Here is a 24,903-nt window from a genome sequence, read left to right as displayed (position 1 = left end):
TTATTGGGATGTAAAAGCGTTCACCGAACGCTTCATATTAAAAATGTGCATACGATCAACGCTTTTATAGCCCTTTAAAATTATAAAAAGAAGCATTTGATTCTAAAAATTTCATTTTTATGGTACAACTATCACATTAAGATGTCTAGATTAAGCTTTTCTGTGCATTGTTTTAACATTGACACGGATGGCATGTGCAGTCATAGCTGTTGTGTTTTTATGCGGAAATAAAATAGGATATTGGAGTGCCTCGTGATTGTTGTCAGTCAAACAAAACTACAGATTATAAAGAATCATACATGTAATAAAATTATATTGATTTAACAGAAGCTATTGATTGTTGGTTGCTTAACGTCCAACAGAAGCTATTGATTGTTGGTTGCTAAACGTCCAACAGAAGCTATAAAAGATCTACCATCGACAGTAACTTCTCTAAATACCACAACAAAAAGTACCAAAAAAAAAAAAAAAAAAAAAAACCTGAACTTTTTTGTTCATCAACTTTCAATCCGTTCTCTTGTTTTAACATATAAAGTACGCTGTTTACTCCTGGTATAATTTATGCGCAGTGACGTCCAATGTGTTGTCAATTCATGCATGTTTACTACATGTAAATATATACTTTCATAAAACAAGATAGTAGAATCAATGAAACTATCGATATTAAGCGTCAGTCAACATAAGTTTATGACAAAGTTCAAGACCGGTATATTTTGCGATACAAGGCTTTAAATGCACATTTATGGTTCAAATACATTTCTGTATGCGTTATATATGCACCGTATTCTTTACATAATACAACTTGATATGTTTCGTATTATGAGTTTAAAAGGTTATCCAACCTCGTTGACGCACAACAAATATAATACGCCATATAAAACATGGGATGGCAAAACTATGTGTTGTTTTCAAGCAATACTATGATTTATACCGAGACATACTTAAACGCACAGTGGCACTGTTGCAGGAATGTTTGTTTACACTACGACCAAATGATGTGGAAATTAGAAACTATAGGTCATCGTATGGCCTTCAACAATGAGCTAAACCCATATCGCATAGTAAGCTTTAAACGTCTCCGTCAGGAATATGATAATTCTGTTCCATTCGTTCCGTTTATTGATAGTCTAGCGTTTGGGACGTCAGGTTTTATGGACCTCCCCCTTTCGAGATTTTTGTTTATACTTTTTCACACGTTTACAAGATAAACTGAGACAACTTGGGATCTGTCTTGGTAAATAAACATGTCATGTTAACATAACGATGGACATTAACATTTAATTAAATCAATAAGGCAATAATCGGCGGCCAATACATCAATATGATTTGACAGATATCTACATTTGATGACGTTTTACACAATATTACGACTTGTCTTTGATAACGCGGTTAACTAATAAATACAAGTTCGATCGGGACATGTAACCCCTACCCGTTTATTCAGTCCAACTTGCAAATGTAGTCGTTCAGTCCATCTCAGAACGTACAACTTACAAATGCAGTGACTGCCATATTCATTTCTTCTTTTTTTCAACGTTTATATCCTGCGTGATTTCTGTTTTTTTTTTAATCGATGGTAACATCATTATGTCGGATTCCTGTCATTTAAAACTATTTGAAAATGTTAAATACATGTAGCAAATAGAAAATGCAAGTCTCAGTCCCCTAAAACGTAGGTTGTTCGTGTTGTTTTGCTATTTTCACCAATACAACAGAACCCGGTGCAGCTCATATTTACAGTCGTCACTAGACCCGCATTTTAAATTTACAATCCGCCAATTGGTATGGTAATATAAATAATCCCTTATTTCCCTTCGTCCTTATTTTTCATAACAACACAACATTTCTTGAGAAAGTGCCCCCCCCCTTTCCCTGTTTCAGTTTTTAAACCCAATATAAAGACAAATACATCAATATGCTGTATGTACCTTTTATTTAAATGCTTTTGTATTTAAACAATGAATACTTTTCATTTATCGTTATCTATTGTATTGTATTCTTATCTTGAGTCAAGGTAAACGTACTGCGTGTACACATTGTTGCCAATATAGGTAGTCATTATATAAAACAATTCCAGTCCACTTTTTACTAAGTATACAAAATATGAAACGTAAGGCTAAATAGCTTAGAATTAAAATGTGTATTGTAATGTATACCGTTTCTTTCCGTATATATATATATATACATGGACATGTATATATCCAATAAAAGTAATACCTCGTTCTACTTATTTCTATAGATTTAAACAAAATTATTTATAATGAAAAAATAACAAGATGTGGTATGATTGCCAATGAGACAACTCTCCACCAGAGACCAAATGATATAGAAGTTTACAACTATAGGCTACCGTACGGCCTTCAACAATGAACAAAACCCATACTGCAAAGTATATCTTTGCAACGGATGTAATATAAAAAGCCAAGAGTTTACTAGTTCTCTCAATTGATTATCAATCTCTAACATCGGACGCACAATCTATTTTCCCATGATACATGACCAACGTACTTCCCATATGATGTTTTATGGAGAATATTAAATTATTTTCTCATGGTCATTAACTGACAGATGGCTGAACTTACCTGTCGCAATCTATTCGTTCCTGATACCAGTTCCACAATTGTTTTAGACCTTGTGTATAGGTTTTCCGGAAAAACTCCATTAAAACTGAACAAAATTCCTAATAGTGCATATTCCACAAAGATCCTCATTTTGTTTATAGTTGTTTATAGCTGAATAAACACTTTTTTCTAATAATAAGCAATGTAATCCTAAATCTGATTGTTTATTTTCAATTATTCACATTTTACGGAGGTGGTTTTCCCTTGTGAATTAAGGAAATGATACTCCTTGCATGGACAACAATTTCGAGGTCCAATGGACCATAACAAATAAAATGGGTCAATTTGAATAATTTATCAGTACGAGTGTTAATTGTAGTCTTTTCCCATTCACAAAAGTCATCGATTTTCTTAACATGCGTTTTATGAATGGAAAATATTCCCTGTTGTATACAATTAAATTTTCACAACACTCCTAAACAAATAAACTTGTTAGGTACTTCATATATTTCATCTATATTAATTACTAAACTTCGAGTCGTCTATTTATTCGCGACATATATGCACTCTCAATATTCTTCAACTGTTGGTTTCGAAATATAGGAACTGTATTTGTATAAAACTTTTATTCATCACTGAAAATCCTCAAAAAAATTTAGATTCGTCTCTTAATTCCGTAATTCTTACAACAACACATACAAAGGTACACTTTATGTGTAGAAATATTTCATTTTCTTATTTATCACAGGCGTAAAAAACTTTTACGACCGAATTTGTACTATTTATTGCATGAATAGCTGAAGTTTTAACCTTCCGTATATGCTTCAGTTTGCGTGTAAGTATAAAGATGCAATGTACGTACACTAAAGCTATATTGTTTCGTGTTCACTAAGGTATACAATTGTAGCTGTAATAGTATACAATCTACAAATCGTAGTCCTTTTTACTTATATAGATTGTTCACGTTGACGAGTGAGGAATGTGAGGTTGTCAACAATGGAATTAGTTAATAAATTGTCTCGATAAAATCTCGGATAAATATAGAACTTGAAACGTATTTTTGTATTGTTTAGTGTTACGACTAAAAGGTCCGGATATTGAATTTTGATAGCCACTTGAAATAATTAATATGATACATGTATGCGTTCATCGGATTTGCGTTTGTTCTTTTTGTGTCCATCGAAAAAAAATCACGAATTGTGTTTAATTTTAAATCTATCGGAAATCAGCTCTCACGTATAATCCGATTACATATCTTTAAGAATACTCATTTTTAATTACGATCTCCTTTTGAAAATTAGTAGATTTGAAAGAATGTTTATTATTCTTGTTTCAAGACACAAAAATATCGTTATTATTGTGACATTTGGATGCTATTATCCAAATTTAGAACATTTCGTCTGCTGCACTATATATAAACACATCTGCTTGTTTCCAAAATTAGAATCACCTTTCCACCGAATTAGTTGTCAATTTCATTAATAAATTTCATCACCTAATCACTTTGATGCCGCAAATTTCAAAATGTCAGTCGAACATGTGCACAATTTGCATACAGACGGCCAAGTAGTTAAAGCGGTATATTATATATCCAATATAAAAATATGAGCAGTTTTTGCGGGTAGCGGAATGAATGAGAAATCACTTCTTAGTGATCATCATTATACAGTTAATTAAGATCTTGTTTTTACATACATTATGAGAAAATAATCTTATTAACGGCATTCTGTTAACAATTACGAGAAATGCACATTTTCAATTACCGTATGGCCAAAACAAATACACTATGCATGTTTCTGTTTAGTTTCCTTATTCCAAAGTTTATGTGTTACGTCATAAGACAACCGAACACTGATAATAGCAGTATCGTTCATTAAACATATACACGATATATGAATGTTCCTATTTTGATTTCCTTTAATTTTACTGATTCGTTTTTAGATAATAAAATGTTGATAAATTAACTTTCTTCTGTTACGAAATTACCAGCCCAGCTTTGGAAGTTCTATATGACAACTTGTATTAACTTCCAATTAACCAATGTTTTAACACAAAGTAATGTTGACCTTTGAAATTTATCAAGTAATTGTCTTGCACAACTTTGCATGGCGGGGTATTGCTACCAACTTAACGTCTCCACTTCACGATATTATATCAAGTTATTACAGCACTGGCGACATGTATCTACACGGTTGGGAATAGGAAAAAAACACATAAAGCAGATCTGTCACAGTGTAGGCGGACTTCAATAAATTTGAACACAATTATCCGCAAAATGGAGGCGGTTGGACAATTGCATAACCATTACATTTCCCACACATAAGTCCTGTAACATACTGAGTGCAATATGTGCAACTGTATGCTGTATATATATATTTGTTTTTGAGCTGATTGCAAACCCACAGATTTTTCACGAGCTTCAAATAGCTTTAGTCTATCGTTTGCAGAAAATTGTTGAGAAAGCCCGCAACGTTCTTGCAAATAAAAAAATCCAAATAAAATCCAACTATGTATATTATTGCAGATGCATTTAAAATATAAAGTTATTTATAAAAATAGGTAATCCAAATAGTCCAAATCAAATCATTCATTCCTTTATAAAAATATGTTTTCTTAAATAATCACGTGATATACCGAACATGTATTAAAAAGTAACTTGTTCACGATAAAATTGTCCTTTTAAGAACAATATTCAGTTATAACGAATAGAAAAATTTATACTGAATCACGAGTAGTCTAATATCAATTCGATCTACAAAATAAAATCCTTTCAATCAAAACGTCCGAGGTCAATAATCTTGTGTGTCAATGTTCCAAAATGAAGTATTCAATCAAAACTTCTAAAACTTCCAAGGTAGTCATTATACATGTAAATCCGATCGATAGTCTTGTGTGTCAAGTCTTCCAAAATAAAATATTGATCCAACGTTATCAACCCTTGTCAATAGTGACTTTACCACGGTCAGTTTGTTTTACCGTAATCGATCGTAAAACGTTATTTAATAGCCACTTAAACAGGAAATATTGATGATATAAGCTGACGATCGCAAAGTTCGAACTCGTCCATCATTTGACAATCTTGCTTAGACGAGTTTTCTAAAGAAGTTGTGTTTGCGGTTGTGTTTGAGCTGGTGTGTATGTAAGAGAGAGAGAGAGAGAGAGAGCTTTATGCATATATTTTAGGGAATTGGAGCTATATTTTAACATGTTAAAAGTGTGTGTTTGTAGATAGTTATTTTCGAAGTTGCTTGAGCCTTCCCAAAAAAAGAGAATATATATGTCACGATAAGTACTGCAATTTCGTGTGTCTATTCGTCGTACATCATTCAAAAGTTGATTTAGATTTTGTATTCATACATCCACCCTTGAAAACAACTTTATACATAAGACGTATTTCTTATCTAAGGAACAATTTTACAAAATAAAACATCCTTGAACATTTTAAAATCTATTCCAATGGCACCTTTCAAATCAGTCCACTACACTATCACTCTAGACGACAAAAAAAAAATAACTAAAAGAAGTATTTAATAATTTAACATGCAGGCATGTTGAAAAACTTAATTCAATCTATATCATAATTACCAATCAGATGTATTGTGTGAATGTTCAATACAAACCAATATCTCTATAATCTCCGAGTAATTATAGAGGACAAAATGGTATTAGTGTCTCGTCATCCATGTAAATATTATTTCAAATCAAAGCTCATCGCGTTAGTAGTTTCAAAACAGCTGTCGAAAGACTTTGATCGCCGTCAATATTGAAGAACCTTTAAAGTATTTAAGATCTTTTGTGTAAATATTTGTACAAATTCTTTTCGGTTCATTGCTAGATTCTTCCTACGTTGAAATCTCGTCCTTCCACGTATCAACTGACGAGGAAGCGATGTCTGCTTTTTTTTGGTTTATTGTTCGTACTTACATGTACTATCAATTATGTTTCTATTCTTTACTTTTATTTGACGTTTGCAGTAAGGAACAGTAATTTTGTCTCAAGTGGATCGTTGTCTAATTGGCAATTATACCCATCTTTTTATTTTAAGAAAGCACACAACTGAAATTCCTGAACATCAAACAGCAAGTAACACTTAGTAATTCATAATATGCAGACATTGCTTCTGTATGTAACTGTGTCGTCGAGTAATGGTACATTTCGACACCTGCAGGCTTGTATGGTTAACAAAAAAGATGCCATGTATTTTTCGCCTTTTTCGCCGTTTATCATTTGCATTTAAAGACACTTGTTTATGTTTTTTAATAACTGGAAATAACCATGGAAGATTTACATGTATTTCGGATAGCAGCCAACTTTGACATTACAAACATGTACATATGTTGGCTGTAGATATTTGTCTCAATATTCTGAAGCGTTATGAAAACCTATTTCAACTTTTTACCCTTTTTTTCCCATCTAAATAAAAAAAGAATCTTTATAAGAAATAAATATTTTGCAATGTATAGTCCATGCACGCATTTACCTCTCAGTCTGATATGAATAATTTTATTATACGTTAGGGAGCTACCATTTGATTTTTATGGGGGGGGGGGGATGAAAAATTTTGTCCTGCCTTTTAATTTTTCACTCTATTCGGCCCTGCTTTTTTTTTGTAGTTTATCCTGACTTTTATTTACCTAAATTGTCGTCCTGATTTTTTTTTTGCAAGCGTCTCATCCTGCCTTTTTTTCTCAAAACTCCTTACCTGCCTTTTTTTTTTCAAATTTCATCCTAGCCCCCCCCCCCCCCCCCCCCCCCATAAAAATCAAATGGTAGCTCCCTTACACCAATATGTCATTAAATGAAATTGGATACCCTGCATGTATGATGCTTATCAATAACACATAATGGTCAAATAGCTGAAAGACCCCCCCCCCCCTCGTAAATTATTGAAAACTATCATTCTATTGACAATAATATCTTGTTGTAAATTAGATACACCCAATCAGGCTAACGCCATCATAGGTGTGTATAATACATTTACCTCTCAAACTGCATAATATGAATTTTTTTATTATGTCGCAAACAATGGACTTTAAATGAGGGTCTGGATGCCAGGGGTCCTTCATTTCTGTTTTCTTTATTTTTTTTACCATTATTCTCTATTCTTTATATTATAGCACCCAATTATTCTCTTTTCTTTATTTTTTTGGTCCATTTTTCTCTTTTCTTTATACTTTTTCCCATTATTCTCTATTCTGTAAACCCCTATCCACACGCTCTTAAATGGATTGCATAACTTTTTATTACATAGGAAATAATAATCGTTTATCTCAGATAACACTTTCTTGGTTGTTTCACTTTTATAAAACATAGATAAAGTTAAACCTCTTATCGAATACACGTATCTTACATCACTTACACAATGTAAATATCTTAAATAGATCTATATTCAGGTTTTTACTACTATTCTCACTCTCGTAATGTTATGACATATACAATATGACACATTCCGACGAAGATTAAACGCATTGTGTATTAAACGGATATAAATGTTTTACGATTTCTAGCGTTATAAATTGTATTTATATATTTATGTAAAAACAAGAACCAGCTTATAGAAAACCTAAATATGCTAAGAGAATATGACACGTTTTAATGATAAAGAAATGAGTTCAAAGTGAATTTTCACATGCTTCAACAGTTCTAAAGAAATAAAGAAAATAACCATTTGATAATAAATATACATACATGCCTCCCATGTCTGATAAAACATGTTGAAGTAAAACGCTGAAAATCTTTTAAATAAATAATGAACCTGTATATACTCATTGTTTTTTCAACGGAAGTCAAATGTATTTAACGGCCTACTATATAATTATATAGGTAACGGGGCAAGACATTATACTATAGTCATGAAAAGTATAAACCTTTGCTTTCCTCGTAAATTCTTCACAGAAATATATTCCTTTCTTTCAACGTTATTTAACCGAGTACGCCGATTTCTTTCTCTCTTATTCAAAACTGAACTACATTGTTAGATAGATAGGGGCGGGGAGTTCATGTGTTATTCTTTGTAATAGTACAAATCAATGTGTAGAAGCTTTGTTTAGATCGAGAGACCTTTTCTTTTGGAATGTGTTGTAGGCTTTTTCCTATTTGTTTCTAAAGTTATCAAAGAATTTGTAAAGAAAATTCATAGTTTCATGAAAATATCCATGTATGAACAGGTGGTTCAAACAACATGATTGTCCGATATAGTTTGGGTAATTCGGAACACATGTTGGCCAATAACGGACAATAGAATCTTCGTTAATCCTTGAAGAAGGGTACAATCTACTTAAGTTATTTGAAAAAAAATAAAATGATTCCAAGTTGACAAATGCGACTTCATAAGCCTTTTTCAAATTCTTATCAGTGACTTGCAAGAAGATAGCACGTTGAATAAGTGTTCAGTGAGGAAACAACATCTTGTTTACCACAGCTTAAATAAGAAGGATTTGCAGAGTTATGAATTGTAATTGATTTTTGTCTTTCAATTTGTCGTATACTAAAGTTAAGAAGAAGACAGATGATTAAAAACCGATTAATAAAATGCAATTGATACCAACAAGGCCAATGATTCTAATTTACTTCGGGATATATTCTTCATCCCGAGGGAGTAATTTGTAAGGGGAATTCGTATTCAGTCTAATTGAATCCAACAAACCGAGTTGCATCATAATTTGTTATATACAAGCCATAATGTCTATAACAGATGCATTAATATTCTCTGCGACGATAAGCTTTCCATGTAACGTCTCCGATAGGAAAACTAAATAGAAAAACAACATATCTGCTAGACAATTTATTCATTTTCGAAAAACCCGCCACATTTTCTTTTGAGACTTTCACAGGCAGTAGTCTGTAATTCAGTGGTTGTCGTTGGTTGCTGCCTGTCATACATTGTGTATTTGTTTATTGTTGGTTTTTCTTTTTTAAATTGATACACACATTCAGTCGTCATGCCGGAGCCTTTTATAGCATACAAATATGGTTTCGGTTTTGCTCAATTAATGAAGACAATACCGAGACCATTAGTTGCTTACATTTATTGCCTTAGACTCTTGTGTATAGTTGTCTAGAAAAAGTTCAGCTGAAAATAGGCCAATCTTTAAAATTTTGTACTTTTTATGAAAGGTCAAACATACATAAACATTTACCCAGTTTCAATTACAAATATTGACCCTTTAGATTAACCAAACAAAAATAAATAACAGGAAACGAGAACTATAGACTTTTTTAATCCAGGGATTGTTTATTATCACAAAACTAATTACCATATCCAAACAAAATAAACTAAGTGGACACAGAAAGTGTCACAACCTTACACTTCTTTTTGAAGATATTCTAAAGTGTTTTAAATTGTTGTTTTGATATCTGAAATTAGACATTTATTCGAATTTTAAATTAAATTTACAACCGTTCCCAGTCAGCTTGACTCCTAGTTGAATTAATTGGTGACGGATGTTATCATTTAATTTTTTTTTGTGAGTCATTTTATTTTGAGGGTAACTATGGTTAGGTACATTAATACAAACTCATTTGATGGGTACAAGTTACATGTACTTTAGAGAAAAGGTGGGACCGATTTTTACAATTTAAAAAATTGAAACAAATCTTATGTACATATTCATTTAGGAAGAAAAGGAAAGTGTACTACTCAAAATTTGCAACCGTGCACATGTCTTGTTCGAAAGCAAACCAATCATTCAACAGAGGCATATATACATTCATATACGATTTTTATATGATTTTATCTGTTGTATCGCCCTGCTCGACATGAACATACTTATGCACGTTTTATTATTCATTATTGGTATTTATTTCTAGGTGCATTTTGTATAAAGCAGTGCAATATAAATGTAAACTAGATGATATGAAAATTATGCCATGTTATTAAAATTCAATTAAATCTCTTTCCTTCAATTCAATGCAGTTTCTCTTTGTGTTATTGTATACTAACCAGCAGGTTTAATCGAATCTATATTATCAGCATACTAATATATTACTCTGAGAGGTTGAATATATTTCAAGAGGTTGAATATATTTTAAATACCATATGAGAAATAAGGGTACAGCATGGGTTCGAGATTAGTGTAATTCATGTGAATGGACACTGACAGTCTTTCTCTTTGAGGATTAATCAAAGACAGGATATTGTTGTTCCTCATCCCTCTGTATAGAAGTTTACATCAGATACAAATAGTACCCAGAAATTGACGGTTACAGTTACCCAATGATTGTTCACTAAAACATTTGAAAATCCTGACATATCCAATTTTTGTAAAGTTAACTGCTGTTTAACTTTATAGTAAATTTCTAGTACATGTATCTAAATTCAATAACGTTAATCATCCTTTGCAAGACATCTAGCATACCGCTGTGACGCTAATAGCTTTTATTTTCATTGATTCCCAAGTTGTTAGATTTTTATGTTAAAATAACTGTTGAGAAATAAACTAACAAGGAAAACCAAAGTTGTTATAATAAATGCTTATTGGGAGAACTTACCTTTCGGAATCTATTATCATCCATTATGACGTCATACAACGTAAAATTCCGGACATATCCATTCACTACATTCACTATCCCGACAAAGATGAAGCACGTTACTAATACCATCCTGAACATCCTGGTAGCCAAAGTCTTCAAGAATATAATGTATGAATTAAGTCGGTTTTTTTCTGTCACAGTGGTTGAATCAAAGATCCGTTCAAGCGATGCGTTTTAATTGAGCTGTGTTAAATGGTTCAAATAGATTTTTTTTCACCGATGTACTAAGTTATTAGCTTGAGTTTAATGCAGTTTTGCTATAATTTATAACTCGCTTCAACAAACCCTTTAAACAGTTGCATTAAATTTGTAATATTATTTTTAAAGATCTGATTAAAAGTTGATTATTATCGATATGAAACTAATCCTTTTTAAATTCACGATGCTTTTTTATGCACATAATAAACATCCCAAATTGTAAAACATTTTTTTTCTTCCTAAAAGAACTTCTCCATCCAAGTTTGCAGCATAATCAGTAATACTAGATTAAATATGTCTTGTCGATGTACGATTGTCACATTTGCATCAAGTCACTCGATATCGTCCTGGCTGTAGACCGTTATATCAACAATGGACACAAGGATATAACTGCTACTTTTTTTTTTACATATATCTCCTTTGTTGAAACAGTAAAATTCTTTTAAATAATACAGAAACAGATTTATTCGTCAATCGCTTGACGCATACCGTACTTCCTTCCTCTAAATGAAAACTAAAATATCACATGTAGTTATAAAGTAATTTGTACAATAAAACTCCAAGGATCCTTGTGTTTAGATTATATGGTAGCTATGAGCATGTATAACCGCAAAAGTTCAAGGAAAACAAACAGCAAAACAAACTTTACTACATGTTTTATGAAAGTTAAAATGTCAGAACACCCTTGAAACTTGTTAAATATAACAAAACTACCCGAATGAGTAATTCTAGCGAAAGTAATTAGATGAAAACGATCCAGTGTCAATGTTTACCTATTTAGCTTAGTGGAAACTTCAATGCCTTTAAATGTAATTCGAATCTGAATGTACATCCCTGAGGCATCCCAGAGGATATTTTGTAAATAAAAGGTAACATAATTATTAAATGATGTAATTATTTGGGACCTAATTGCAGATGAATTTACGTAACTAGCTGGTACATGTTTGATTAAATTTGATATCAGATTGTAATTTTGATATGTCTGATTATGTGTTTTCCGTCTATACGACAATTGCCTCTTAAGTTCTCTTTTTTCATTGAATTTGTCGACTTTATTTAAAAATTGAATTAAATTTCTTCTCTTTCACGTTTCAGTAAATTTTGTTTTCATCAAAATCATCGTCGTAATAAATTTAACACCGTATAATTATATTTAAAGGAGGTCACTAAAGGTTTAGGTTTTAAAATATATACATGTATATGTTATAATTATAATTTATATGGGTTCTTGTACATAAAAATTCAAGTGCAGAAGTATGCTTAAATGTCTAAAGATGGAAGAAAACTGCTATTTGGAAAAGAATATTTCAAGTTTTGAATATTGTTCCAATTTAAAAATAAATTGGGCTGTATTTTGTCTTAATTTTAGACACACATTAATTGATTAAAAGCAAAGCTATGTAATGTTGAGCACCATATCGACGTTATTAATATGCTTCAAGTTATTGAAAAGTACCAATGCCGTGTTATGTAATGTGGAACGGAACGAATATGACCTCTGCGCCGGAGATTGGAAAAGTACATGATTATTCCCAACACCAGCGACTATCTAATTTTGATCATGAAATCGGAAAAGATCATGACAGGGAAAATTTATCATTATTTAATTATACAGCAACATGCGAGGTAGCATTCTTAGACATTTAGTATTGCGCTAAGGCTACTCACAACATGGCCGACCAGAAAAAATTTCACTTGAACATAGGAAGATCAAAAGTACATCTTAATTCTGTTTTATATTAACAATTTTACTATGTGGTGATATTCACATCAATCCAGGGCCTATCAAACATCCCTGTACAGATTGCAAAAAATCAGTGCGGTCAAACCAAAAGGCCTTTCAATGTGACTTTTGCGACAACTGGACACACCTTAAATGTACAAACATCTCAAGTACACAATATCACATCTTATCAACGACAGATGATACATTTTATTGCTATGGATGCAGCCAGCGACTCCCAAACTTTACGGAATCGTTTTTTAATGACACATTTAACCAGAGCTGTAATACCAGTTTTAACCTATCTGGGAGTTCACAAAATGGGTAAATAAATAATGTAAACAGTGACTCGGGAGATGAACATCAATATGATATATTTTCAGAACTAAATGAAGCACGAAGGAAGCACCCTGAAACATTTACGTGTGCATACCTTAATATCAACAGCCTAAGGTACAAATTCTGTTCCATTAAAGAACTTCTATGTAAAAACACCGTAGATATGCTGATTATAGCAGAAACAAAAACAGATGAATCTTTTCCAGACGCTCTATTTAAAGTCGATAATTTCCACTTCTAGAGGAAAGACCGAACATCCCATGGTGGCGGACTTGTCATGTATGTTAGATCTGATATAGCATGCGATAGAAAAGAAAATTATGAACTTAAATTTACTGAATCAATTATGGTAGAAATGCATATTAATAATAGAAAATGGTTAATTGCAGGTCTTTATAGACCTCCTACAATAAAAGATGATAATTTTAAAAATGAATTTATATGTACATGTGATAAATTATCAACCATTTATGATAAATTTGTTCTACTTGGTGACTTAAATTATAACATGCTCTCCCAGCAAAAATGCACCCCCCTACATGATATCTGTGATATTTTTGATTTCACAAATCTGGTAAATAAACCAACTTGTTTCACAAAACATGCTCCTGCTACCTTAAATGATGTTATTCTTACAAACCAAACAACTTATTGTCAAAACATTTTAAATTTCAACTGTGGTTTGAGTGATGTACATACATTGTAACATTATCTCCACTCTAATTAAGGACAAACTACCAAAAATAAATAAAGGTTTCATAAATTACAGAAGTTTCAAACACTTTGATCAGGAACATTTTTTGACAGATTTAAATGGAAAAAACTTAACTGCTATAATAGAAGAATCAGCAGATGTTAATACAGCATATGACACATTTGAGACAAATTTCATGGAGGTTATAGACAAACATATACCTATGAAAAAAAAAGAAAGCCATCAACAAACCAGCCCCATTCATGAATCAAACTTTACGAAGGGAAATATATAAAAAAAAAAAGAATGGCATATAACAAATATCAAAACTATATAAATAAAACAAATTGGGAATCATACAGAAAACAAAGAAATTTGGTTAATAAAATTAAAAAGAAATCCATCAGAAACTATTTCATGGAAAGATGTGTAGGAGGACCTAACAGCAAAGATTTTTGGCCAACAATCAAGCCCTTCTTAACTAACAAAGGTTCACATTTTTCAAAAGATCTAATACTATGTGAAGACAATAAAATAATTAATTATCAAAATGAAGTTGCTGAATTATTTAATAACTTTTTTTATAAATGTTGCCAAAGATATCGGCTCAAAAGATACTATCATCGATGAACACCATCCCAGTATTAAAGTTATAAAAGAAAACAAACCAGAAAAAGAAGAACTATGTTTTAGTCCAGTAAATTCTGAGTTTGTTAAAAAACAAATCAATGAAATTAACATTAAATGGCAACAGGAAAAGATAGAATCTCTTCAGAAATATTAAAATTATCTGAATCTGAACTATCCAATACAATTTCTAAATTAATAAATAAATCATTTGAATTAGCTGTTTTCCCAGATAAATTAAAAGAAGCACAAGTAATACCTTTGCATAAAAAATCAAACACTCTAGATAAAGGAAACTATAGACCTGTAAGTATATTGCCCATGATTTCAAGAATTTTTGAGAGGTCTATAGAAAATCAACTTGTGGAATATTTTAATTCATTTTTCCACATTTTTCTATCAGCTTTCCGAAAAGGATACTGATGCCAAACCGCTTTATTAAAAATAATTGAAGATTGGAAAAAGGCTTTAGATCAGAATTAATATGTAGCAGCTATATTAATGGACTTGTCCAAGGCTTTTGACTGCCTACCCCATAACCTCCTCCTACTAAAATTAAAATCCTATGGTGTCTCCCCTTCTTCTCTTAAAATTTTAGAAAGCTATTTAACTAATAGAAAACAGTGTGTTAAAGTAGGTACTAATTCAAGCTACTGGCAAACAATGTTTAAAGGGGTGCCACAAGGGTCGATATTAGGGCCAACATTGTTTAATATCTTTTTAAATGACATTTTCTTTTTTATTCATAAAAGTGAACTCTATAATTATGCAGATGACAACACCCTTTCATACGCAGATAAAGATTTAGATAAATTAATCAATGCTCTAGAAGATGAAAGCAAAATTTTGATAAATTGGTTCTCAATAAATAAAATGAAAGCAAATCCAGAAAAATTTCAGGCAATAGCTGTAGGTAAAAAAACTAAAGACAAAAACCTAAAATTTAAATTAGAAGGTAATGAAATAGAATGTGAAGATAACGTTAAACTTCTAGGCGTAACAATAGATTTTAACTAAATTTCAATGAACATGTCTCTATAATATGTAAAAAAAGCATCCAAACAGTTGAATGTATTAAAAAGGATAGGAAAACACCTGACTAAACTCGGAAAATTAACAATATATTATTTTTTCATAATGTCCAACTTTAATTACTGCCCAATAGTTTGGCACTTTTGTGGGGAGGTTAATACAAAAAAGATAGAGAAAATTCAAGAGAGAGCACCAAGGTTAATCTATGAAGACTATTCAGCAAGTTATGAAGATCTACTCTGCAAATCAAAATTACCATCTTTAAAAATAAGAAGAATGCGATCATTGGCTATTGAAGTTTTCAAAATTATTAATAAAGATTGTCCTGTTTATCTCGATGATTTAATACACTTAAAGGAAAACACTTACTCTTTCAGATACCAGAATACAGCCGACCTACCACATGTAAGAACAACTGCATACGGCCTACAATCTTTAAGGTATGCAGGTGCTAAGCTTTTGAAAGAGCTGCCAGATGTGCTACGTAAGCAATCATCTTTAAATCAGTTCAAGAACTTGATAAATTCGTGGTCTGGCAGCTCATGCCAATGTTTTGCCTGCAAAACCAGTTAATTTCTGTTCATTATTTTTGGTTTAATGCTTTATTTTCAGCATGGCAATATTATTTTATTATCTTTACTATAGTGCTTCTGCTGCTTTGTGCTAGTTTTAGTAACTAACTAATCTATATGTGCTTTTAATGTGCAAACCATTTTATTTTTGCTTTTGTGCTTTTATCTCACAAGTGCATGTTTCAGTGTGTGTTTAACTTGTCAGATGCTTTTAAGAACTTTTATGATGCATGTTTATATACTGATATGAACTCTTGCTATATATGTTTAATTTATGTGTGCATGACTTGATATGTTTGATAACTTTGGTTTTAGTGAACATCATTCGTGCGTTTAGGGGCATCGTCACTTCCGTTCCCATGTTGAGCGAGTGGTTGGAAAACTATGATGCTATATTGCACGAATTATTCGGAAAATTAAATTCTCATAATTGACAATCAGCACTGCTATCATTAGGGAATTGTGATTAAGTACCTACGGAACAAACATTATTTCTATTTTATCCTGCACAATGACGATCACTAAGACGCTTGATGAACATTAATAGTGCAGGGATACAGGCGATCCCCTCTATCTGGTAAATGACGTCATAAAGGCGCGCATAATTGACGAGTTTTTTCCGGTGAAGGACAAACTCGAAAGTGGTCTATTTTGTTATGCTACGCGCCACCTAATTTTCTGATGTTTTACCTTCAGAAAATATTAAATATTGAAAAATGTCAAGCCCATTTTCCGGATTCGGTAATTGATATCGAATGATAGTTTTGAAATAGATAAAACCAATAAAATGTTGTTTCAAACCATTTTTTATGGGATACAATTTTAACATGTGCTTAATGAAAGAAAGTTCTTTTGTAAAAGTTAATACTGCACACCCAACTTATACTTCTTAACACCTTGTTGACTGTTTTATCTTTTTTTAGCAATATAAATTGAAAATTTTAAATATGTTTTCCCCTAATGTACCTTGTAAAATAACATCTAAAGACATTATATTTAGATTAAAGAAAACGATTAACAAATTTGCTATCAATTTAACCTTCGGCAGTTTTGAAGTCTATTTAAATACCTTCTTTATCATTTCATTGTCTAATTTTTTATTTTATATTTGGTTAAATATGAAAATATTATTTTATGGTAGAAAGAAACTGTTTTGTATTTTATTATGTAATGTATCGTATTTCAAATGAAATATTCGAAATTTTTTGTTTATTGAATTAAAAAAAAAAAGGAAAATAGAAAAAAAAAAGAAAAAAAAAAAAAAAAAAAAAAGAAAAAACGCTTGAAACATTTTCCGTGCGCGTTAAACGTGTTTCTGCAACGACCTTCGTCAGGTATATTCGAGATATAAAGATCTAAACTAGTAGTAAATCAAAATTTAAAATAAATTAGAAAAAAAGATATAAAATCGTATGGTACCGATTTTAAATGTCCACGACGAATCTTTCTATTAAATATAAATTTTACCACACTACCCCGTTTATTACGATGTTTATACGCTCTCTAAACTTCAATTTTAAAATTAAATGCGAGGTTTACATAGCATTTAAAAAATTTGAAAACCTAACTTTCGAGAGTGGATGAATATTGAAGACATCGGAGTAAAGCGGTAGCATCTGTTTCTCTAATATGATTTGTGCAATGTTTAGAATGAACATGGCGGCAAATTACACGAGAAAAAAAATAGTCAACGATTCAGGGTATATTATCAAAATCTTCCATATAAGGCAAAATTTAACTAAAAGTACATCAAGACTTTACTTTAGACCATGTCATTGGGTTTGTCCATAAGGATAACACCAGCCCATGCAGTTTTCAGCAATCTTGTGTTGACACTGCATGAGCTGACGTTGAAACGGGAATTTTCTGTAAGTTTACTGTTTAAGTTGAATAATCATTGAAATATTGAAATGTTTAACCCTCGAGCAATATGTCATTTTAGATATAACAAAATGAAACTGGCCATGCTTTAAATAGTTAACAAAATTTTAATAATTTTTTAAGAGCTGTTAATAAAAAAAAAACATATCGCATCGTCGCTAGGGAAAACTTTTTCTTCTAGGCCTTCTACATAGAGTTACCACTGAGAGATGTAAATGCAGGTTACAGTGTCTGCAACAACAACACGTGATAAAAGCTGTAGGAAATAATACAAAAATATGTATATAAGCTAAGACCAGCTGTATGTATACAGAATTCAATATTCATCTTGATTAAATTTTAGGGAGACATGTACAATGTAACGCATCAACGGGCCATCTGAAGGCCCATGATAATTATTCTATGTGTTTGTTATCATGCATTGAGAGCGGCAATTTCTCAAAACCAAATATATGATTAAAAGAAAGGCTAAAGATACCAAACGCTTAAATCGAAAACGAACTGAAGAGGCCAAAAATGAATAAACAGCTGCGCCACGAGCGCATGATACGCCCGTCGTCTTGTGTGTGAGGTTTTATGCAATAATCATAAATCGTTTCTGAGATACGGCGCGACATGTGAAAACCCCCCTTTTTTATAAAAAAATAATTAACTCTAAACTAAAATTTTGAATCGTCACCAAAAAGTATACAGATCTTTAGATTAATATAATTAAGAAATGTGTAAATTTTAAAGCAATAATCATAAATCGTTTTTGAGATACGGCGCGACATGTGAACCCCCCCTTTTTTTTTTACAAAAAACACTCAATAACTCTAAAATAAAATTTTGAATCATCACCAAAAAGTATACAGATCTTTAGATTAATATAACTAAGAAGAGTGTAAAGTTTTAAGCAATTATAACCATAAATCGTTTTTGAGATACGGCGCGACATATGAAAAAAACACCCCCCTGTTTTAGTTACAAAGTCCCGTAACTCAAAAAGTTTTAATCTTATTTTCACAAAAAGGTATACAGATTGTTTGACCATCATAAGAAACAATTATGTTAAGTTTCATGAAATTTGGATAAGTCGTTCTCAAGTTACGGTGCGACATGTGGACACTGGACAGACGGACAGACGGACAGACAGACAGACAGACAGACAGACGGACGCCGGACATTAATATATCATAAAACATCCCGTCAAAATTTTGACGGGCGTATAAGAACGATCAAAAGACAAACAACAGCATATAACATGTACAAAATAGAGCAACACTAACCCCATCAAAAACCAGGAGTGATCTCACGTGCTTCGGAATGGTAGCAGATGTGACACTCACACGTAACGTTACTATTCCAACGTGGCTGCGCATTTATCAATCCCACAAAATGAACTTCTCAGAATGATTAAGTTTTATTTTTGACTGAAAAGCTAGATGCATTTGGAAATATTTGTATCAATTAGTGTACAAGCAAATATTATGTCTCGCCTACATAAGAGATATAGAAAGGAGAAGTCTTACGAAAGGTATTAGTATTTACATTGAATACAACACACGAACGTTGTTAACTAAATAACATTCGTTAAAAATAAATAGAGGGTTCGGATGGCGGATCCTTCATTTCTTTATTCTTTAATTTCTTTGGCCATTTTCTTTAAGGATGTTTGTGCCTCTTGTTTTTGAATTTTTGCCAGATATTCTGAATCCTCTGGTTTTATCCATGTAGTGCCATTAAAAAATTTATCCCGCTTACCCTTACTTTTCTGTTTACAATTTTATTATATATAGTTTAAAAAGCCATATTTGAAAATCCTATAAAATCCTTGTTATTTTTCCATAGGTTTTAAAAGAAAAAGGATGACAATGTTTAATGTATGAAAAGTCTAGAGAGAATCATTTCCCGCCAAATTTTCAAAGGTATATACCTCGAAAACGAGCACACAGACCCTACATTTTTTTCTGATTTTTTAGTTTCTTTATTTATATACTATCAATTTATAACAGTCTTTTAGAAAGCTTGTTATTTTGAAACAGAGGAGCGAACATCCTTAATTCTTTATTTACTTTACCCATTATTCACTATTCGTTATTATTTATTCGATAGGATGTCGTTTTGGGAACATATGACATCACATTGTATGTCGAATAGGGGGTTACAATATTGGACACGGATTTTAGAAAATGACTGTACATAGGACGTTGTTTTGAGGAACGGACGTCGATCTGAGTTTAACACATATATATGATGTTTTCTCACTCAATAATACAAAGCTTGGAGACTATGTTGAACGAGTTGACCCCGTCGAACTTGATTTTGCCATTTGATAAGGGACTTTACGTTGATGAGTATAACTTAGAGTTCGGTATTTTTGTTATTTTTTTGTCAAGAAAAAAAGATTTTAAAACTATTAAAATATGTTTTGCCAAATTCCCTTTCTGAAAAAATCAAATTGAAAAACCCATCATTGGCATCAATCAATTAAATATAGGATGAGTATATAAAGTAGGTTTATTTTAAAAGAGCAAAGGTAATGAACTGTGTACGGTTATTTTAAACGGTTTGTAAAACTATACCGATCTAAATAAAATCATTTGGTTGAATACCTTGCACTAGATTATTTATCAAAACAAAAGGCAAAATGTCACTGGAATTGAAATGAATATTAACTTTACACATACGTGTATTATGAAATATGATAATAACATATAGTAAGGAATTCAACAGAAAGTGGTGATGGAATTTTGCGACGATCTTTACTTGGATATTTTATGTTCAATCCTACTTTGCATTTATAACAAAAGATGCTGTTGCAAAAACAAGGTGCGATCGTTCAAAGAAGAAAAAAAGAACGTTTTTAAGACAAGAGTAACTCTTGGATTTATTTGTAATGGCGCCTCTCTTATTCTTATATGTGTTTTAAACAGAGAAACATTCGTCAAAGAAACGACTGCATTAGGATTATTTGTAACGATAATATTATTCATTTCGTTATCATATATAATGGTCGTAGTAACTATTTACTGTGTTTTAACTGAGATAACTGAGGCCGGAATTTTTCATTTTATGATACTGTACAGAATATATGAAATCGAATTAGACTTACTATTATTTTTCTACGGTTTAGTTATATCCAACTGGGAACTAACATCATTTGCATCCATTACAACTGCCTTGGCGTCTGTTGATATTGCCTTTAATCTATTGATACTAGTATTAAATATAATTAAAAGTGAAAACCGCCAATGCAATTTAATCTGTACTTTTGTTGTGCTACCGATTTTTTTCCCTGTAATAATGCCTATTATTTTTATGTGTAAAATTGTAAATCGGAAAGATGAATAATCTTGTTTTTCGAGACAATCAACTCAGCCATCTCCGAAACAGTATTCAAATCGGCTTTTAAGTCAACCATAGCGCAATGTATATTTCCGCTGTGTCGGACTTTCCGAAAGCAGATATATCCTTTATTCCTGTTGTATGTGTACTTGGTTTTGAAGGATTTAAGACATGTCAATTTGAACGCATTATAGTTTACAGAAATAAAAATATATAAAAGTCAAGAGATAACTATATTTACATTACAATTGGTTTGTAGCGGTGCTTATATACAGGGATATTCTGATTGGCTACTTAAAAGCCAAAACAGTATAATGTTTATTCGCATTAGCTAACGCAACTGGATTGTGACTCGAAAGCTTTATGACATACTATGCTAGACAAAAAGATGTAAATTATAACGTCCCATTATTTGCATTTTACAAGGATTCCAATATCATGTATGCATCAACATACGTTTTGTCAAGAATACTGGGATTGAGCGCCGCAAATAGCTAGTGAAAATAATACAATAATAAGGGTACTTACTACCTGCCGAGAACCATCATTGTTACTCCGAGGCGACCATTACGCAACATACTTGGTAGAAAACAAGCAACAACCGATTATAAGGTTTCTAGATTCACCAACCGTGGACCGAACCAATGACACCAACACTTGAAAACTCTCACAAGTTCACACGGCGGCGGTAGAACCATTGACGTGATTATATATTTTCACGTTCACGTTTATTAAAGAATAACATACATGTAACAAGAATTGACAACTGTGGTTTTTGTTTTAAGTAATACGAAATAAGGCAAATGACTTGTAGCGAAAAGCTCAGAAGTGCGTCTTGCTCAACATGTGATCGTCATTTGCTATCATTTCGTAACAATTAAAAAAAAAACTAGCACTCAATTTATATATTTAAAGATCTTGGAAATAAAAAATATCAATATAGATAAATAACTAGAACGTATAAAAACTTAAGGCACAACAAACCTAGCTAGTTAACTATAAGTGTATTGTTTTTTTACCTAAAATCCTAGGTTAACCAGGATTGTGATAAAAAAGTTAAAAATTTATGTCAATAAATCTTTTCCTTTGTTATGACCGATTTGATAGTTCACAGGCACTTTAATCGTAATGACGCTGTGTTAATTCCCAAATGTAACCTGTAGTATATCCATGACGGGAGAAGGCTTGGTGTCATATATAAAAAAATATTGTCATTTGAAATATGAATGTTATGTGACTTTTTATTCTACTTTGTGTTATTATTTCATATTTCTATGGTACCAATCCTATGTTTGGATTAAACAAAACAAAAGTATTATTTTCACCCTTTTTCGAATCAAGAACCTAATAAAATTTATGACATTAACAATTGGCAACATTTTAAGAATGCTCTTTGTTTTAAAAGAAATGAAAATTTAAAAGATACTATTCGGAGAATTAGCGGTTCAATGGTTGCGTAATATGAAAAGACAAGGAAGATTTATAAATTAAAATCACATATGGCATACACTATGAAGTTCATTTTACGACAATGAAACGACAACCCCAGTAAACTCATATATATTCAATAACAATTGTATCGAATTACGGCACATAACAAATGAATGAACACAAAAAGCATTTATAGTCCACAACAACAATAACAAACGAAATACGATAATACTTTATCAATTATTTATTATTTATTTTTTTACAATATAACAAAAGGAAAGTCTTTTAAAGCTTATGTCGTTAAAAGTGCTTATGCAATTTCTGTTATGATTGTTATTTAATTGGCGTATAACGTTACTGAAACAGATATCCAACAAACGACTGTTCATAAATTTGCCCTATGATCTTATGCAGAGTTGTTCCGTTGGAAAACATATAAGTATTTTCTATTTTGTATAATAATAATTAAATCATAAAATGCATTGATTGGTCAATATTTAAGGAATGACTGTGCTTTTCTTTTCTCTCTATGACGAAATAACGTCAAAAATCTGTTGCACACTGAATAAAACGCGTAGCGGTTTATTTAAAAATGTGCACTACATTGTTTAGGTTATTTCGAACAGACAGATAAATATTACAGTCATTCCTTATAGTTTAAAGGAGTAAATCATGAAAAAACGTTGTCGACGTCACGGCCACATGACAAAATTATTTATATGAGCTGATAGACAAAAACTTTCAGCCAATCAGAAGATGTTTTACATCAATAATTAAATTATTTGGTTTTCAACATTAAAAAAGCATAACATGTTTGAGCGTTTGATTTTGCCATTTGCTTAGGGACTTTCCGTGTAGAATTTTCCTCGGAGTTCGGTATTTTTACTTTTTATATCATAGAGTATGCCACAAGTCTCCCCAGAGTCTAAACACATATCAGATACATGTTTTAGACTAAGAAAAGGTATATAAAGTACAAAACATCATAAGATACAACTTAAATTATCTTCTAGTTGGAGACGAGCATTAACTTGTACGCTTGATACCTTGCTTAACATATTGTACCACAGACGCGGTTCGTCTATATAAAACTCAACAGTGGTACTCGAATCAAAACAGCTGAAAGGCCAAATCAAATACAAAGTTAAGGAGCATTAACAATCAAAAACTTTGGAAAGTTGTGCAAAAAACGTCTCAGGCAATCTATGCTAGAGGTAAACGAACCTTAGTTATGTACACTATTCAACATTTCGCGAGCAGTACATTGACTGAAAATGTTAATATCAATGAAATTGCATGTCTGAACAAAAATCTTGACTACCGGGCTGTTGATACCTTCTGGGACTTAACTTCCACCAGAATTGTATCGATTGAAGAGCTGTAAAAACTTATCAAAGATTCCAGGTTTATTCTAAAAATTAATATATTGTTATCAAAGAAAATGAGTGTATATGTCAATAAGAGAGTACCACCAACGACACCAGTACTTAAACCATATCAAGGTCAACATTCGAAAAGGCTTCGGTGGCCAAGTTGTTTTAATAGTTACTCTATTGTATCAGTAGCTTGGAAGAAAGATGTTGTGAAATCGAACTCCGCACGTCGCAGGTGCGATCGACTTAAATCGTAGTTGACTTGGAATGTCAGTTTTCAGCCCAAGGTTCTCTCCGGGCACCCCAGCTTCCTCCATAAATAAAAAAAATTACTGCCATTATGGCTAATAGTCGGAGCAAAATGAAAGCAAAAGACAAGCAGATCTACAATGTAACCCTGTAACAATACGTACGATAGTCCGCAATATCCTACAGGATAACCGGACCCTAAAACCCAATCATCGTAAGGGATAATAGTGCAGAAAGTGGCATTATATCAATAATCAATGAATCAATTACAATAAAATTAAAAAGTAAAAATTTAAAACAAAGATTATCAAATATCATCAACGAGAACTATCTTTCGAAAAATTTAAGTATTTAAATCTGGATA

General features: G+C 31.6%; 1 protein-coding gene and 1 long non-coding RNA gene across 3 annotated transcripts in view; one reads left to right on the top strand and one right to left on the bottom strand.

Annotated features, from left to right (window-relative positions):
• The window catches only part of LOC127721726 (periostin-like), a 42,904-nt gene extending 30,846 nt beyond the window's left edge, over positions 1-12,058 (bottom strand). The window contains exon 1 of one of the 2 annotated variants that reach the window (XM_052228525.1): positions 11,052-12,058. In XM_052228525.1, the coding sequence (XP_052084485.1) occupies positions 11,052-11,171 (120 nt within the window). In that variant the 5' untranslated portion in view covers positions 11,172-12,058. Of the gene's footprint in view, positions 1-2,582; positions 5,073-11,051 lie in introns of those variants that run through there. The other variant, XM_052228524.1, reaches the window with a different exon arrangement.
• Positions 12,059-13,350: 1,292 nt separating this feature from the next.
• Positions 13,351-16,150, top strand: LOC127722436 (uncharacterized). Its single transcript, XR_007991728.1, has 2 exons — positions 13,351-13,467; positions 16,084-16,150. It is a non-coding gene; the product is annotated as an uncharacterized LOC127722436 (long non-coding RNA).
• The last annotated feature ends 8,753 nt before the right edge of the window (positions 16,151-24,903 follow it).

Source organism: Mytilus californianus, unplaced genomic scaffold (genome assembly GCF_021869535.1).
Source record: "Mytilus californianus isolate M0D057914Y unplaced genomic scaffold, xbMytCali1.0.p SCAF_12, whole genome shotgun sequence".
In the NCBI taxonomy this organism is placed as follows: domain Eukaryota; kingdom Metazoa; phylum Mollusca; class Bivalvia; order Mytilida; family Mytilidae; genus Mytilus; species Mytilus californianus.
Note: the sequence above shows the minus strand (reverse complement) of the source record. Positions and strands in the feature narration are given on the sequence as shown.